Genomic DNA, 18092 nt, shown 5'->3' with positions numbered 1-18092 from the left:
GCAAGTGTTGGCCCTCCCAGCATGATGCGAAGAGCCAGGGCCGGAAATCCAAGTTAGATACGGTCTGTGCCTGTCAAGAGGGCTCTGGCAGACAGACAACAAGGCAATTACAGGGCAGGCTGAGATGTGCTGGGGTCGGGGAGCATGGGTGGCCAAGGAAACCGAGCAGGGCAGTGATGTAGTCTTGCTCTGGCGTCTACTGAAGAGTAGGGTGTCTGCAAGACAATTCCTAGACTCCCTGGAAGGTGATTTCTTTTAAAGGTGAAGCCACGCTGAAGTGAAGAAACTCACCCTCCCAACTACTCTTAGCTCTTTTGATGGAATCAAACTGGAGCTGCTTGTTACTAAACTGAAAAGGGCTACATAAACAAGTCTACTCCCTCTGGATAATCTGTGGGGCCCTCCAGGGGAAACCAAGTCACCTTCCTTGACCTTCCATAGCATTTTGCTTTATTCTGCCTTGTCACTGTCGCCATTTACTCAGTCAGTCATGTCCAATTCTTTTGTGACCCCGTGGACTGTAGCCTGCCAGGCTCCTCTGTCCATGAGATTGCCCAGGCAAGAAAACCAGAGTGGGTTGACATTTCTTTCTCTGGGGGAGCTTCCCAACCCAAGGATCAAACCCACGTCTCCTGCATTGACAGGTGGACTTTTTTTTCTTTTTAACCATCGAGCCTCCAGGGAAGCCCCCATTCTGCCTTGTATCCTTCAGCAATTTGCCTGAGTTCCCTACTAGACTCCCTCTCTGCCTCTATCTCTACCTATCCTCGGCTTTGCAGACAGTAAGACTCAGTAAATGTTTCTGTATGGATGTGATGCCCCTTCTCCCTTTGTTCTAGGCCCTATATTCAACCCAGCAAGTGCCAAATCTGGATCATTCTACCACTGGTTCTCAGACCCAGCTGCCATGGTTTTGTTTCTAGGCCTCAATCTCCAAGGCTCTTAGTCCCTACCTCTCTCTTTTGTTTCCCTGCATTGGCCATCCATCGCACAGTCCCAGCCGCCACCATCCCTAAAACCTTGGTCAGCACATTCCTAGGGTCCAGAATAAATGCAGACTCCTCAGCCTTGCCTTCAGAACTCCCTGGAATGGACTCCATTTCATTCCACTTCTCTAGCCCTTCTGCTTAACTGCTCTCTCTGCCCCTTTCCCTCCTGCCATTCTGAATCACTTAACCTACCCCAAACATACCTTGTACTTTTCCATATTGCTTTGTTCACACTGGACTCTATTACCAATCTCTACTTTCTAATATTGTTTATTGCATGCTTCCCAAGTGCCAAGTTGGCTTGAGTTTCTCAAGGTGATATGGAATCAGCAGTTTGTTCTGGTGAAATGGTGAACCCTTTTGGATCTATTACCTTTTATGATGAAATATTGAGTTCATTGGTTAATCATTTCCTCTTAGAACTAAATGAACTTTATTGGTGTTGCCTCACCATTTAGAAAGGCAATTAATATAGTGTCATAGAAAGAAAAAGAAGGGAGTGGAAAAGAGTCAGATGTCAAAAAGAAAAGCATGGTGATACAGCAGTTTTAGCAGAAATAATCACGGAATCCCAAGTTTACATGCAGCACTTAAACATGGCCAGCAGTTTTCATCATTTTGATATACTGGGTCAGGAGTTAACAGACTATGGGCCAGAGCACCCTGGGGATCCCCAAAAAATCTTCAGAGAATTTTTCAAAGTTAAAATTGTTTCTAAGATAATGATATTTGACTTTTGAATACACTGGAGTTTCCCAGTGGCTACATGACACGTGATATAGCAATACATTGAATGCAGAAGCAGATATAAAAATCGAGCTCTTCTGTTAATCCAGAGAAATGTTAAAAAAAAATAGAAAATAATGGCACTGTTTGTTAATGTTTTGAATAAGTTATTTTCCATAAATATATGATTTATATTAGCATATAATGGGTTTATCGTTATTAAATTGACCTTGTTTTAATTTTTGCTGGAGCAAGTACCAATAGATATAACTCACATAAACAAAAGCAAAAGGGTCCTGAAGAAAAAAAGTTGGAGAAATGCTGTCCTAGACAAATGGTAAGAGTGTTTGTTTCTCAGACAAGGATCAGACTAAACTTACTCTGATTACTCTACTCTACCCCCAACTTAGATAAATCAATAACCTCAGAAATGCAGATGACACCACCCTTATCTCAGGAAGCAAAAGGACCAAAGAGCCTCTTGATGAAGGTGAGTGAAAGAGGAGAGTGAAAAAGGTAACTTAAAACTCAACAGTCAAAAAACTAAGATCAAGGCAGAGATCCCATCACCTCAAGGCAAATAGATGGGGAAACAATGGAAACAGTGACAGACTTTATTTTCTTGGGCTCCAAAATCACTGCAGATGGTGACTACAACCATGAAATGAAAAGATGCTTGCTCTTTGGAAGAAAAGTTATGACCATCAGAGACAGCATATTAAAAAGCAGAGACATTACTTTGCCAACAAAAGTCCATCTAGTCAAAGCTATGATTTTTCCAGTAGTCATGTATGGATGTGAAAGCTGGACTATAAAGAAAACTGAGCACCGAAGAATTGATGCTTTTGAACTGTGGTGTTGGAGAAGACTCTTGAGAGTCCCTTGGAATGCAAGAAGATCCAAGCAGTCCATCCTAAAGGAAATCAGTCCTTAATATTCATTGGAAGGACTGATGCTGAACAGAAGCTCCAATACTTTGGCCACCTGATGCAAACTTATTGGGAAAGACCCTGATGCTGGGAAAGACAGCAGGCAGAAGAAGGAGAGGATAGAGGATGAGATGGTTGGATGGCAATGGACATGAGTTTGAGCAAACTCTGGGAGATGGTGAAGGACAGGAAAGCCTGGCTGCAGTCCACGGAGTCGCAATGAGTTGGACACAACTGAGCGACTGAACGACGGGACAACACCCCCCACCTCCAGCCAAGGGGAAGCCTGATGTCAAGCCTACTTTAAGAAAATGACTTTCTTTCTTGATCCAAGACCTTGATTTCCTGACCAGAGATGGAACCAGTGCTCCCTGCATTGAGAGAACAGGGTCATAACCACAGGACCATCAGAGAGATACCTGTGAGAACTATCTGCTAAGGTAGTCAGAGCCACATCTCCCCGTTTGGTGATAACCGCTCAGTGGAGGTCGGGTGGGCGGAGCAAATGAGTGGGCGGGGCCTCTGCGGCTGCGTGAAACCAGTCACAGAGCACTGCGTGAGCAATGCATTCTGGGCTGGCCCAATGAGACGCGGCATCATCACAAGGGGCGCCCAGTCTGGGCAGCCTGGCCTGGTGGGCACTCGGGTCCGCGCCCCGGGGGCTGCCAGCCAGCACCTGTCCTTAGCCCGCGGGGCCGTTCCCGGCCTTCCAATATGGTAGACTACTACGAGGTGCTGGGCGTGCCCCGCCAGGCCTCATCAGAAGCCATCAAGAAGGCGTACCGCAAACTGGCACTCAAGTGGCACCCGGACAAAAACCCCGAGAACAAGGAGGAGGCGGAGAGGCGATTCAAAAAAGTGGCCCAGGCCTACGAGGTGTTGTCCGACGCCAAGAAAAGAGACGTGTACGACCGCTACGGCGAGGCGGGAGTGGAGGGCGGCGGCGGCAGGCCATTCGAGGACCCCTTCGAGTGCGTCTTCACCTTCCGGGACCCGGCCGACGTCTTCAGAGAGTTTTTCGGCAGCCGGGACCCATTTTCCTTCGACATCTTTGGAGACCCGCTGGAGAACTTTGTGGGGGGTCGGAGGAGATCCCGGGGAAGCCGAAGCAGGGGGTCCGCGTCGCTCTTCTCCGCCTTCAGTGAATTTCCACCATTTGGAAGTGGTTTTTCTCCTTTTGATACAGGGTTTACCTCATTTGGTTCCATTGGGAATGGGGGCCTCTCTTCCGTCTCCATGTCCTGTGGTAGTGGGGGGACGGGCAACTTTAAATCCATGTCGACTTCCACCGAAATCATGAACGGCAAAATGATCACCACCAAGAGAATCGTGGAGAATGGCCAAGAAAGGATAGAAGTGGAAGAAGATGGGGAGCTGAAGTCCCTGATAATAAATGGCAAAGAGCAGTTGTTAAGCACTGACACCAAGTGATCCTGGTCCACGTTGAACTTAGAGCACAACTTGAGGAATAGCAGGGCGTTCTTTGTTTGTTTTTTTTAAGACTGCAAGCGAGCTCTACTTGCAAAACAACTGTACTCAAGAATTTATGAACCGTTCGTGCCAACGCCTGTTTGTTGCTGCTGTTGGGCCACAGAATAGGACCTCTGTTTTTCTTTAAAACTGCTGTAAATATCTGTATGCACTTTGCTATTTATTAAACATAACCCCAGGGCAGACGCTGCTTATTTCGTGTTACTGAGACAGAATGTTCACCAGGGCACCTTCAACCTGGCCTTTCTACTTTATTTGCAATGTGAACCTAGTGGTTTGCTCTGAAGTTAATGTTGCCAAGATAAATCAGTTTACTTCCATTTTTTAGCACAAAATAGTAAGAGATATGAATATATTAATAATACTTTTGGTTTAAAGACAGCATTTAGTTCCACATATTCCAAATTTTGGAAAGCTTTGAATAGTGGAAAGTTTGGAATATTGATTGAGTGGTGCAACATACACAGATCTGAGAGGTAGCTTTCTGTTGGCACATTTTCTGCCCTCAAAATCTTTTTGGGCATCGTTGCTTTAGGATATTCCATTACAAAGTGTGCGACCCCCATCCGTTGCTGCTGCTGCTAAGTCGCTTCAGTCGTGTCCGACTCTGTGCGACCCCAAAGACGGCAGCCCACCAGGCTCCCCAATCCCTGGGATTCTCCAGGCAAGAACACTGGAGTGGGTTGCCATTTCTTTCTCCAATGCATGAAAGTGAAAAGTGAAAGGGAAGTCTCTTGGTAGTGTTCGACTCTTGCAGACCCCATGCGCTGCAGCCCACCAGGCTCCTCCATCCATGGGATTTTCCAGGCAAGAGTACTGGAGTGGGGTGCCATTGCCCCCACCCGTTGGTCATCTCCAAAGAAAGGTTTGCATAAGGCACGAGAGTGAAAAGATATCTGAACTGGACAGGCTAAAAATGCAGCTTGTTCTCTCATCTGAAATTATAATCACTCTATTTGTGAGTCTACCACCTAGGGTACAGGTCTTGATTATACTGTATCTTCATCTCTCCTACACATCTCATTGTGGTTCCTTCTTTATATCTTTAATTATAGACTTGTCTTTTCTGCTAGTTTTCAGGCCTTTCACATCAGTATTCTATAAATGGTAATACTGGTGTTCCCTAGTATCTCAGCTGGTAAAAAATCTGCCTGCAGTGCAGTAGACCCCGGTTCCATTCCTGGGTCAGTAGCTCAGCTGGTAAAAAAATTTCCACCTGCAATACAGGAGACCCCAGTTCAATTCCTGGGCCAGGAAGATCCCCTGGAGAAGGGATAGGTTATCCACTCCAGTATTCTTGGGCTTCCCTGATGGTTCAGATGGTAAAGAATCCACTTGCAATGCAGGAGACCTGGGTTTGATCCCTGGGTTTGGAAGATCCCATGGAGGGGGGCATAGCAACCCACTCCAGTATTCTTGCCTGGAGAATCTGCATGGACAGAGGAGACTGGCAGGCTACAGTCCATGGAATCACAAAGAATTGGACATGACTAACTACAGCATGGGAGGGTGTGAATTTGAGTTCTTCCTTCAACATATTGGCCACTGCCCTCAATATAAAATTAATGAGATGTTTCACATTAAGTCTTCAAATCATGCTATGTATTTTACACTTACACCTATGTCAGTTTGGACTATCCTCATTTTAAGTGCCCAGTAGTCATATGTAGTTAGTGGCTACTTCATCAGATAATATATGATCAGTGTTTGTAAATGTTCCATTAATCCATCTAAAAATGCATATGTTCAATTTTCTAATTAAAAAGCTCAATACACCTAATTCTGAAAGTGATGTCTTAAAATATTTCCCCATTTAACTGAATTTTGATCAATTTACATTTGAAATATTTAATAGTTTTTACTTTAAACATACAGCTGCTGAATTGGCACGCATAGGTTTGACTGTTTCCTCATAAAGTTTGCCTTTTAAAAATGTTTAATCGTGATAAAATACCCCAACGTAAGATTTAACATCTTAACCATTTTTTAAGTGTACAGTTTGGTAGTGTTAATTACAGTCATATTGTTGTGCAACCAGTCTCCAGAACTGTTCATCTTGAAAAGCTGAAACTGTATACCCCTTAACATCTCCACAGTTTCCCCCACTTCATAGTCCCTGGCAACCTCCATTTTACTTTCTGTCTCTATGACTTTGACTACTCTAGGTTCCTCATATTAGTGGAGTCATACAGTATGTGTCTTTTTGATACTGACTTATTTCACTCAGCATCATGTCCTCTAGGTTCATTCATGTGGTCATATATGTTGTCAGAATTTCCTTCATTTTTAAGGCTAAATAATATTCTATTGTACAGATAGACCACATTTTGCTTATCTGTTCATCTGCCAATGGACATGGGTTTCTCTCACCTTCTGGCTGTTGTGAATAATGCTGCTATGATGGGTATACAAATATCTCTTCGAGATGCTCCTTTCAATTATTTTGGGTATATACCCAGAAGTGGAGTTGCTGGATCATCTGGTAATTCTATTTTTAATTTTTTGAGGAGTTGATATACTGTTTTCCACAATGACTATACCATTTTACACTCCCACCAACAGCACTATGAGGGTTCCAGTGAAGGAACCCTGTGGTGAGGGATCTGAGCCCCATATCAGGTATCCCAGACCAGGGTTCTGCATCAGGAAGAAGAACTTCCAGAATATCTGACTTTGAAGGTCAGTGGGGCTCACTTTTGGGAGAACCAGAGGGCTGTAGGAAATCGAGACTTTACTTTTCAAGGATGCACACAAAATCTCATACACTCTGGGGCCCAGAGCAAAAGCAGGAATCCACTAGTCTTGGAGAAGCTTCCAGAGAGGCAGGAGGCAGCAGAGATCATCCTGGGGATGTGGACACTGACAGCAGCTCTTTGGAGAGCCCCATTCTCTCATGATGACACTGCGCTGGCAAGGGCCATTTTGGGATCAACCCTCTAGCTTATTAGCACCAGGACCCAGCCCCACTCTCCTTGCTTGTAGGCACCAGTACTATAATGCTTCAGGTCAAGCAGCTAGCCAAGTGGGGACAGAGGCCCACTTGCTAACAGGCCAGCTGCCTAAGACCCCCTGAGTTCTCAGCCACCCAGGACCTGGACCCATTCACCACAGGGCCCAGGACCTGGACTCCTACCAGTGCACCAGCACTAGGCCAAGGACGCCTAGGGCCCAGGCCCCATCCTCCAGTGGGACAACACCAAATCCAGGACCCCCAGGCCCTGCAGCCAGAGACCCTGGGTCACAACTCCACCCACCAATGAGCCAGCACTAACCCTTGGACTACCTGGACCCTGACCCTATCCTCCAGCAAGCTGACACCAGATCATGGACCCCCTGGGCCATTCAATCAGAGATTCCAGGGCCCAGCTCCACCTACAAGTGGGCCAGCATTAGTCCCAAGATTCAACCCACCCACAAGCAGGCTGGACAACCTCAGGACTCCCTGGGCCCTGGCTTCATGTACCAGCAATCCAAAACAAGTTTTGTGACAGTCCAGACCCCACAGCCAACCCATCAGATTATAAGCTGACTTTGCAGCGAAATTCTGCAGGCCGGAAGGAAATGGCATGATATATTTAAAGTGATGAAAAACAACCAAAAGTGCCCTACTTGACACAGCTTTCATTCAGATTCAAAGGAGAAATCAAAAGTTTTACAGACAAGCAAAACTCACAGTCTAGCACCATGAAACCAGGTTTACAAGAATTTTTAAAGAGTGTTCTCTAAGTGGAAAAGTAAAGGCCACAATTAGAAATATGAAAATTACAAAAGAAAAAATTTCTTTGGTAAAGATAAATATACAATAAAGGTAGTACATCAACCACATATAAGGCTAGCAGGAAGGTTAAAAGAGAAAAGTAGTAAAATCATCCACAGTGAGTAGCTAAGGGATACACAAAACAAAAAGGTGTGAAATATGTCAAAAATAGTAAATGTGGAGAGAGTTTGAAAACAGAGTTGTTAAAATGCTTTTGAACTTAAAATATTAACAATTTAAAATAATCACATATATATAGAGATTGCTACCAAGAAACCACATGGTAACTGCCAACCAAACATCTATAACACACACAAAAAATCCAAATTAGAAAAGAAGAAGTAAAACTGTCACTGTTTTCAGATGACATGACACTACACATAGAAAACCCTAAAGATGCCACCAAAAAAACTATTAGAACTCATTAATAAATTTGGTAAAGCTGCAGGATATACAATTATTAACAGAAATCTGTTGCATTTCTATATACTGACAATGAACCATCAGAAAGAGAAATTAAGGAAGCAATCTACTTCCAGTAACATCAAAATAATAAAATACCTAGGAATAAACATAGGAAGATAAAAGACCTATACTGAGAAATTTATAAGGCACTAATAAAGGTAATTGAAGACAACACAAACAGATGGAAAGACGTACCATATTCATGGATTGGAATAGTTAATATTGTTAAAACGACTGTACTACTTAAAGCAATCTACAGATTTAATAAAATACTTATCACAATACAAATGGCATTTTTCAAAGAACTGTTACATGTACATGGTGATTAAGCAAATAACAAAAGATGGTGAGAAAAAAAATTTTAAAAACACAGGTTGGTAAGAATGTAAAGAAAAGGGAACTCGAGGGCACTGCTGCAGGCAACGTAAATTGGCACATCCACAATGGAAAACCGCACAGCTGCCACATGATGCAGCAATTCTACTCCCGAGTATTTACACAAAGAAGACAAAAACAGGAATTAGAAAATACATATGCACCCCGAGGGTCATCGCAGCACTATTTACAATAACCAAAAATATTGGCTATTGAATAGTCAGTTCAGTTCTGTTGCTCAGTCGTGTCCGACTCTGTGACCCCATGAATCGCAGCACGCCAGGCCTCCCTGTCCATCACCAACTCCCGGAGTTCACTCACACTCACGTCCATTGAGTCGGTGATGCCATCCAGCCATCTCATCCTCTGTCATCCCCTTCTCCTCCTGCCCCCAATCCCTCCCAGCATCAGAGTCTTTTCCAATGAGTCAACTCTCCGCATGAGGTGGCCAAAGTATTGGAGTTTCAGCTTTAGCATCAGTCCTTCCAATGAACACCCAATGCTGAGCCATAAAAAAGGATGAAATCTTGCCATTGTGCCAACATGGATGGACCTCATGGGTATTACACTTAGTGAAGTAAGACATATAAAGATAAATATGTATGATTTCACTTACATGTGGAAAATAAAAGGTGATGAAAATGAACAACCATAACAAAACAGAAACAGACTGACAGATACAGAGAACAAACAGGCTACTGACAGGGGATCAGAGCGGGGAAAGGAGAGTAAAGGGTGAGGGGGATTAAGATCCAAGCTTCCAGTTGCAAAATAAGTGTCATAGGTATGAAATAAGAGTGTGAGATACAGTCAATAGTTACATAACACATTTCTGTGATGGATATCATAGCTGGATTTATGGTGATTATTTTGAAGTGTATAGAAGGACTGAATCACCATGTTGTGTAACAGGAACAAGCATGGTGCTGCAGGCCAATCATACTTTGAAAACTAAGAAGCAAACTCATAGAAATAGAAATCAGCTTTGTGGCTACCAGAGGCAGGGAATGGGAGGAGGGGGAGCAATAAAGAATCTGCCTGCAATGCAGGAGATGCAGATTCGATCTCTGGGTTTGGAAGACCAGCCCCTGGCGGAAGGCAAGGCAACCCCCTCCAGTATTCTTGCCAGGAAAATCCCATGGACAGAGGCGCCTGGTAGGCTACAGTCCATAGGGTTGCAGAGAATCGGACATGACTAAAGCGGCTGAGCACACAAGCAGTCTATGTACTAATTTCCGGTCATCAGTTCAGTTGCTCAGCCATGTCCAACTCTTTGCGACCCCATAGACTGCAGCACGCCAGGCTTCCCTGTCCATCACCAGCTCCCAGAGCATGCCCAAACTCATGTCCATAATTTCCAGTTATAAGATAAATAAATACCAGGACTGTAGTTAACAACATTAATTCCTTTAATTTTGTACTTATATGAGATGATGCATGATCACTAAACTTGTGGTAAAAGTCTCATGATCTAGAAAGTCAGATCACTCTGCTATCCACCTTAAGTTTAACCAAGGTTGCCTGTCAATTATGTCTCAATAAAACTGGAAGAAACAATGGCAAACAAGCACCTGAACACAATTTTATATTGAGCATATGTTTAAAGGATAATATTTTAATATATTTGATTCAATAAAATATATTATGAAAATTAACTGCAATCCTCTTTTTACTTTTTTTTAATATACATACTAAAAAGCCTTCAATTATATATATGACTTACATTAGATTCCTATTGGACAATTCTGTACTAGACCATAAAGAAAACATATTAAGAAATTTTTAAAAATAGTGACTCACAAGAAACATTCTCTGATTATAATTCAAAATAATTAGAAAAAAATAAGGGGAAAATGACTGCAATAATCTTAATTATATGGGAATTAAGAAACAATCTTCTTTAAAATAAATAGAAGCCACTGACACAAAGAGCAAATCAAAAACATAAATTAAAGTAAAAAAAATGAGAGCAATTTATGCAAGACTCTAAGGGATTGAGAAAAATGTTTTATTTATGAATAAAGAAACTTCAGTTCCTCATTATTAAGAAAACATAAAGGAACTTAATGCTTACCTAAGGAAATTAGAAAAGCAGCTATAAATTAAACCAGAGGAAACAAGGATGATATCATTAACAAAAACAATAAAACAACAAGCTACAATTAATGAAATAGTAAACAAAAGGAGTAAAACAAAAGAGCAAATCCAAAAGCTATTTCTTTGAGAAGACCAATAATGTAACTCAACATATCATAAATTATAAGAAGGAGAGGAACAAAAATATTAAAAATTTAAACTTTAATCTTTCATATTTTGATGAAAATTTCCATAAACATTTAAAGGAGTCACATCTAAGGGTAAACCAAATCAAATAAATGAGAATGACAAAAATTTCAAAATAAAAATTTAACGGAACAAAAATGATAACTCTTGAGAATTACAGGGTAAATGTTCTTACATGTACCAAATAAATTGGCACAAACATATCTAAATGCTTCCAGATGACATAACTTGTCATGCTGGGCACCTTTTAATAATGATACTAGATACTATTTGCATGTTCACAGTGACAATATTAAGGTCAGAATGGTTAGGTCTGCCACCCATGGACATTCAACTACAAAAATGAGAGTGAAGATGTGAGCAAATGCTATTAACTCTAGAGAATATATTCACACTGAAAAACTAAAAGGAAAACAGCAGCATTTACTTTTCAAACTCTTCCCTCATTTTCACTATTTACAAATCTAATAGATACATACATATTTTATAATTGAACAAATGCATTGCATGAAAAAAGAAGAAAACAAAGTAGAATTGATCTTTTGGGGTGGGGACAAAAAAAAGAAAACTGAAGTTAGAGTCCTGTGCAATAATGAATGCATTCATATAAAGAGATATAAAAATATGACTACAAAAACTCTAAGAGATCTAAAGTCATGGAAATTAATATAAATCCAGTATATGTCATATAAATGGGCAAAAAAAAAAAAAAAGAGGGCTAACTAAGTAGATTAAAAAACAAATCCTGCTCCAAGAGTCCTATTTTGATTAAACCCAAATATTCAGGGTTAACATAGGAAGACTCTGAAACCATGAGGAAAGTGGTAGTTTCCATCATGGAAATTTGGGGTGCAGTGACCGGGGCTGGGGTAGGTGTGGTGATGCGGTCAAACCCTTCCTCTTTGAGACTCAGTTCTCAACCTCACTGCCTTCCTCCCATCCACAGTGTTCATAGACTCAGATCGACCTCCTCTCCAGCCCCCACCACCAGCCTTGATGACTTCAGTGTCCCGTGAAGGAGAACTACCTGACATAGAATCCAACTGTGTACATCCCCACATTTTACTCCAGACCCCAACTCCTGGTCAAAAGACTTCTCGTCAGCACAGCTCCATCTCTGAGGAGCTGGACTCAGCTATTTCTTTCTCTGATCACAGAGACCGCAACTTCTCTCTCTGGTATGGTCTCACTTCCACTTGATTTATTCAGTCCCTCTGAAACTTCTGCTTCCTTTCGGGATCTAGGTCTCCTGTGACCACACCTCAGCGGCTTCCAAGCCAAAACCCACTAAAACAATCAGGTCAACCAATGCAATTTGTCAGTTCTTCCTTTTGAAATGGAGTCAGACCCCATGGTCCTTACTGGCCATGTCCTCTGTCTACCTTTTGTCTGTGGAAAAACCTTTAGTCAAAGAATGAGTATAGTCAAAGAAATGAGAAAACACAAAAACAAAGGAAAACAGTCCAACAAAACTAAATAGTCAGTAAGCAAAGTCAAGGACCTTTAGATATAGATAGATATCTATATCTAATAGATAGATATAGATATGCTATAGATAATGCTCTGAGCCATATCCCATGAGCTGTCATAGATACTGAAACCCCCATGAGGTGGAAGAAGTTAACTCCATGGTGACCAGACTGTAGCCATGACATAGAAGCTGCCACTATTCTGAGAACTGGCCTCAAGAAAATGGGAACAAACTGGCCCTGGGACAGATTAACTGTACTGAAAACAATCAGAATGATGGTGGTCAGACCACTGATTTTGAGATGACTGTCAGAGCTGACTGTGCTGTTTCTACACAGAGCCCCCTTCCTTCTGTCAATAAAAGCTCTTGCCCCTGACTGTCCAAGGAGGGAATAAGTGTTTGGACAGGACTCGCCTCTCTGCATCCCCATCCTGGGAACATTCATCCAAGCAAACTTTCACATCCACCAGTCTTGCTTCTTTATTGTCTTTTGAGCTGCAAGCAACTCCAGACTCCACTTTGCTTACACGTCTATTGAACACCCTCGGGCAAAATCCCCTGAAGGATAAATTCACAGCTCAAGTTCCTGCTCCTACTCCGCTGGAGAAAACTGCACAACAGTTACACCAATGGCTTTACAAAAGGGCAATCACGGTGGAATCACACCACTGCCTGTCGATCCTATCACACACCCTCAACCCTGCCTCCCACTCCTCTCAGATATCATTGGAAGCCTTTACTGCCATCCTGGAGGCACGTTAACAATGCATCTCACCACAGATGGTGAGGAGGAGAATGAGAAGTGGAAATCATCAGAAAGACCAGTACATAACAAAACACCCTGAACTATTGTTTTTTAAAAAATAAAATGTGCTCCACTGGGAACACTGATTGAACAAAAGCAGCAGTACACACCTGAGATAAAGGTTTCCTGTTGGCACAGTTGATGCCCCCAATGAACACCATGTTGGGCATGATCGGCCGTGGGTAGTCCATCACAAAGTCTCCTCTGAACAGCCACACGGATCCAGAGGCAAGAATCTCCACCAGTGACACCTCTCTCTGAAGAAGCTCAGAGGCCATACGTTCATAAGGAGTGAGAGAAATCTGGCAAATGTACTTCAAGCCCAGAGAGTAGAGCATGTTCTTGACCCTTTGGAAGAATGTCATGCGGTCTGAATTCATTGTTAACAACCTAGGAATGTATGAGAAAGGGTTTGGGCATGCTGTGCCCTCAAAATCTAAGTCACAAGGAAGGAAACGCAAAAAAAACACAGCAGGAATGGACAGGTAGTTAGCCAGCACTGCCCCGCAGGGGTAAATAGGGTCCGTTAAAACCACGTCAAAGGAACTGGCATTAAGGTCTCTGATCAGGTCCTTGTTATACAACAGTGCCTCACAAGACCTTGCAAAGAACAAAGATACATTTTTCAATATTGCCATAGTTTCCAAAAACCATGTTAGAAAATGTACTCTTTCAAAAAACTCATCAGGACGGCCCTTCATGATGGAATCAAACTCGTCCTGGGTGTAGGGAATGGCATAGGTTTTCGTGGTCAAAAAGTCCTCTGCCTTGATGTGCATATTCACCTCCAGAGCAACGACCACTGCCTGGTGACCTCTGGCATGGAGCTCCCGCACGGCCTCCCGCATGCTGAGCCAGTGGCTGCCCTCCATGGGGACCACCAGCACCTTCCCAGCCTCAGCCCATCGCCTGGCGCACAGACAGAGGAGGAGTCCAGCCAGCACCAGCCGCCAAAGCTGCAGTCCCAGGGCCATCTCCGCACAAACCAGAAGCTACTGAGTCTCTGGTCGGGCTGTGCCACCTATATGTGTTCCCTTATCTTTATTTTATCATCAAGTGGCAAAATGGCATGTCATTGGAAGGCAAGGATTGATGATTACACCATATATTACAGGATACGTCTATGCCTGTGTCTTATCACCTCTGCTTTCACCCAGAAAGAACACTCCCCCTTATCTTGGAAAAACTCCTCTGACTCTGCTGCTCTCTCTGGGGAACATTCTAGTTCACTCTCTTGTTCTTCATCCAAGACCCATAGCAAGACTGTGCCTGTCCTTTCCCTTGGTCACCTCCTACCTCTCTGCTAACCGTGTTGTCTGGGGCTGGACTGAATGCTGAGGAGTCACCTCTGCCCCAGTCCCCATCCAGAACCTTTTCTGGATGTGACCTTATTTGAGAACTCTTGAATCTCTTTCCCTGCCCATTCATGGGTGAACACAGAACACATCCAGGGAAACATATAACATTGCTAAGACAGCTTTCTCTCAGCCAAAAGGGGATGGTGGCTCTCTGGTTTGTTCCTGTTCCACACTGGACACCTCTTGTACTGTTCGGGAGACAGTCATTGGAGCAGCCATCAGATATGGAAACAACTGAAAAGATCTTTGATGGAGACAGCAGAAGGATTGGTTAAGAATTCTTTATCTGTCATATGGAATACATGTTGCTGTTACCTAAAGCATTGGTTTTTTCAGTAGTCATGTTCAGATGTGAGAGTGGACCATAAAGAAGGCTGAGCACCAAAGAGTTGATGCTTTCTAACTGTGGTGCTGGAGAAGACTCTTGAGAGTCCCTTGGACTGCAAAGAGATCAAACCAGTCCATCCTAAAGGAAATCAACCCTGAATATTCATTGGAAGGACTGATGCTGAAGTTGAAACTCCAAGACTTTGGCCAGCTGATGTGAACAGCCAACTCATTGGAAAAGACCCTGATTCTGGGAAGGATAGAGGGGAAGAGGAGAAGAAGGTGACAAAGGATGAGATGGTTGGAAGATATCACTGACTCAATGGACATGAGTTTGCGCAAACTCCAGAAGAAAGTGAAGGACAAAGAAGCCTGCCATGCTGCAGTTCATGGGCTCACAAAGAGTTGGACAATACTTGGCGACTGAAGAAGAACAACAACAAAGCATCAGTGGGCAAGCAGACCTTAGTAATGACACAGCAGGGTTCAAATGGTGCCGGCCCCCAAGGTCTGGTCACCCTGGGATAGGAGGGCTTCCCCTGGCTTCAGAACAGGCTCTCTGAACTCCTCTTCTGATGCTGAAGGTGCCAGTTTTCCACTACACTGTTTAGGGACTGAAGTGTACATTAACCTGGGCCTTCATTACATCTTATAGCTTATGTTCAGATAACAGATATCCATCTCTATATATAAAATAGATAAATAGCAAGTTCCTACTGTATATCACAGGGAAGTTATTCAATACCTTGTAATAATCTATAATGGAAAAGAATCTGAAAAAGAATATATATCTGAATCACTTTACTGTACAACAGAGACTAACACAAGATTGCAAATTAATTATGCTTCTAGTTAAAAAAAGGAACAGAACTAGAGGCATCACGCTTCCTGGTTTCAAACTGTACTACAAAGCTAAAGTGATCAAAATAGTATGGTACTGATGCTAAAACAGACACAGAGTCAATGGAACAGAATATAGAGGAGAAATAACTCCACACTTATGCAGGCAATTAATCCACGACAAAGCACATAAGACAATACAGTGGGGAAAGACATTCTCTTGAATAAATGTGTTGGGAAAATTTGACAGCTACATGCAAAAGAATCAAACTGGATTAATCTCTCATGCATGAGCAAAAATAAATTCAAAATACTTAAATGTAAGACCTAAAACCATAAAACTTCTAGTAGAAAACATAGGCAGTATGCTCTTTAACTTCGATATTAGTAATACATATTTTGGGAGGATATGACTCCTCAAACAAGAGAAATAAAAGTAAAATAAACAAATGGACTTTATCAAACTAAAATCTTTTGATCAGCAAAGAAAATTACAAGCAAAAGGGAAAGGCCACTTACCGAATGGAAGAAGATATTTGCAAATGATATATCTAATACTAGGCTAATATCCAAAGTACACAAAGAATTCATACAAGTCAACAACAACAAAATATGATTAAAAATGGGCAGAAGACTCAAACACACATTTTTCCAGAGAAGACATACAGAAGGCCAACAGGCACATAAAAACATGCTTAACATCACTAATCATCAGAGAAATACAGACCAAATCATAAAGAACTATTGCCTCACACCTGTCAAAATGACTATTATCAAAAAGACAATAAATAACAAGTGCTGGCAGGAATGTAGAAAAAGGGAACTCTAGGGCAATGTTGGTGTCAATGTAAATTGGGAGAGCCACTACGGAAAACACTACGAAGATTCTCCAAAAGGTAAAAATAGGACTACCATATGATCCAGAAATTCTACGCCTGGGTATTCATACAGAGAAATGGAAAGCACTAATTAGAAAAGCTATATACACCCCCATGTTTGTTGTATTGCTGTTTGCAATAGCCAAGACATATTGGCTATTGAATATTAGCCATAAGAAAGAAAGAAATCTTGTCACTTGCAACAACATGGATGCACCTAGAGGGTATTATGCTTAGTGAAGTAGGAGAAAGACAAATGCTGTATGATTTCACTTACATGTGGGAAAAAAGACAAAGCAAATGAACGACCATGACAAAACAAAGGGACTCATAGATACAGAGAGCAAAGAGGCAGCTGACAGAGGGGGTGGGAAGGGGAAACGAGACAGAAGGGTAAGGGGGGTGAAAATGCAAACTGCCTTGTGGTATATGCACAATGGAATATTACACAGCCATAGAAAAGGACACATTTGAGTCAGCTCTAATGAGGTAGATGAACCCAGAGCCTTTTATACAGAGTGAAGAAGTCAGAAAGAGAAAAACAAATATGTATTAGTGCATATATTGGAGAAGGACATGGTAACCTGCTCCAGTATTCTTGCCCAGAGAATTCCACGGACAAAGGAACCTGGTGAGCTACAGTCCATGGGGTCACAAAGAGTGAGACATGACTGACTGACACTTTCTTTCAATGCATGTATATGGCATCTAGAAAGCTGGTACTAATGAACCTATCTGCAGAGCAGTAATGGAGACACAGACATAGAGAACAGACTTGTGGACACAGTGAGGGAAGGAGAGGGTGCATGAATTGACAGAGTAGCAGGGAAACATATAAATTACCATATGTGAAATACATAGCCAGTGGAAATTTGCTGTATGATGCAGGGAGCTCAAATCAGGCGCAACCTAGAGGGGTGACAACCTAGAGGGGTGGGGGTGGCGTGGGAGATGGGGAGGGGTTCAAAAGAGAGGAGTCATACATATACCTATGGCTGATTCATGTTGATGTATGGCAGAAACCAACACAATTTTGTAAAGCAATTATCCTCAAATTAAAAAGTTTTTTAAAAGATCCAAACTTCCAGTTGCAAAATAAATGTCACAGGTATGAAATAAGAGTGCATGAAATAGAGTCAAAAAGTTATGTAATACCTTTCTACTGTGAATATCATAACTGGGTTTATCATGGTGATTCTTTTGACGGGTATGGAAGTACTGAATCACTATGTTGTCTAACAGAACTAACATAGCACTGTGGTCAATTATATTTCAAAAATCAACAAATGCATAGAAATGGAAATCAAATTTGTGGCTACCAGAGGCAGAGAGCAGGGGCAAAGGGGAGTTGGATGAAGGCAGTTAAGGGGACAAGCTTCAATTATGAGAGAAATAAGG

At 42.3% G+C, this 18092-nt stretch overlaps 3 protein-coding genes across 3 annotated transcripts in view; 1 reads left to right on the top strand and 2 right to left on the bottom strand.

Annotated features, from left to right (window-relative positions):
* Positions 1 to 18092, bottom strand: part of LOC129655738 (UDP-glucuronosyltransferase 1-6-like) — a 145844-nt gene that overhangs the window by 14179 nt on the left and 113573 nt on the right. The gene's annotated exons all lie outside the window — the stretch shown is intronic.
* LOC129655739 (dnaJ homolog subfamily B member 3-like) lies at positions 3242 to 4298 on the top strand. The gene has a single exon (XM_055586516.1). It carries the CDS (start codon positions 3359 to 3361, stop codon positions 4073 to 4075), a length of 717 nt encoding a protein of 238 aa, XP_055442491.1. The 5' UTR covers positions 3242 to 3358; the 3' UTR covers positions 4076 to 4298.
* LOC129655848 (UDP-glucuronosyltransferase 1A3-like) lies at positions 13079 to 14265 on the bottom strand. The gene is made up of 2 exons (XM_055586672.1): positions 13402 to 14265; positions 13079 to 13096 (listed from the first exon to the last, which is right to left on the bottom strand). The coding sequence occupies exons 1-2, from the start codon at positions 14263 to 14265 to the stop codon at positions 13079 to 13081; spliced, it is 882 nt and encodes a 293-aa protein (XP_055442647.1).

This window comes from Bubalus kerabau, chromosome 6, assembly GCF_029407905.1.
Source record: "Bubalus kerabau isolate K-KA32 ecotype Philippines breed swamp buffalo chromosome 6, PCC_UOA_SB_1v2, whole genome shotgun sequence".
NCBI lineage: Eukaryota > Metazoa > Chordata > Mammalia > Artiodactyla > Bovidae > Bubalus > Bubalus kerabau.
Note: the sequence above shows the minus strand (reverse complement) of the source record. Positions and strands in the feature narration are given on the sequence as shown.

Bases quoted from the DNA above. Each gene is read 5' to 3' on its own strand.
- LOC129655848 (XM_055586672.1), bottom strand. From the start codon at position 14,265: ATGGCCCTGGGACTGCAGCTTTGGCGGCTGGTGCTGGCTGGACTCCTC.
- LOC129655739 (XM_055586516.1), top strand. From the start codon at position 3,359: ATGGTAGACTACTACGAGGTGCTGGGCGTGCCCCGCCAGGCCTCATCA.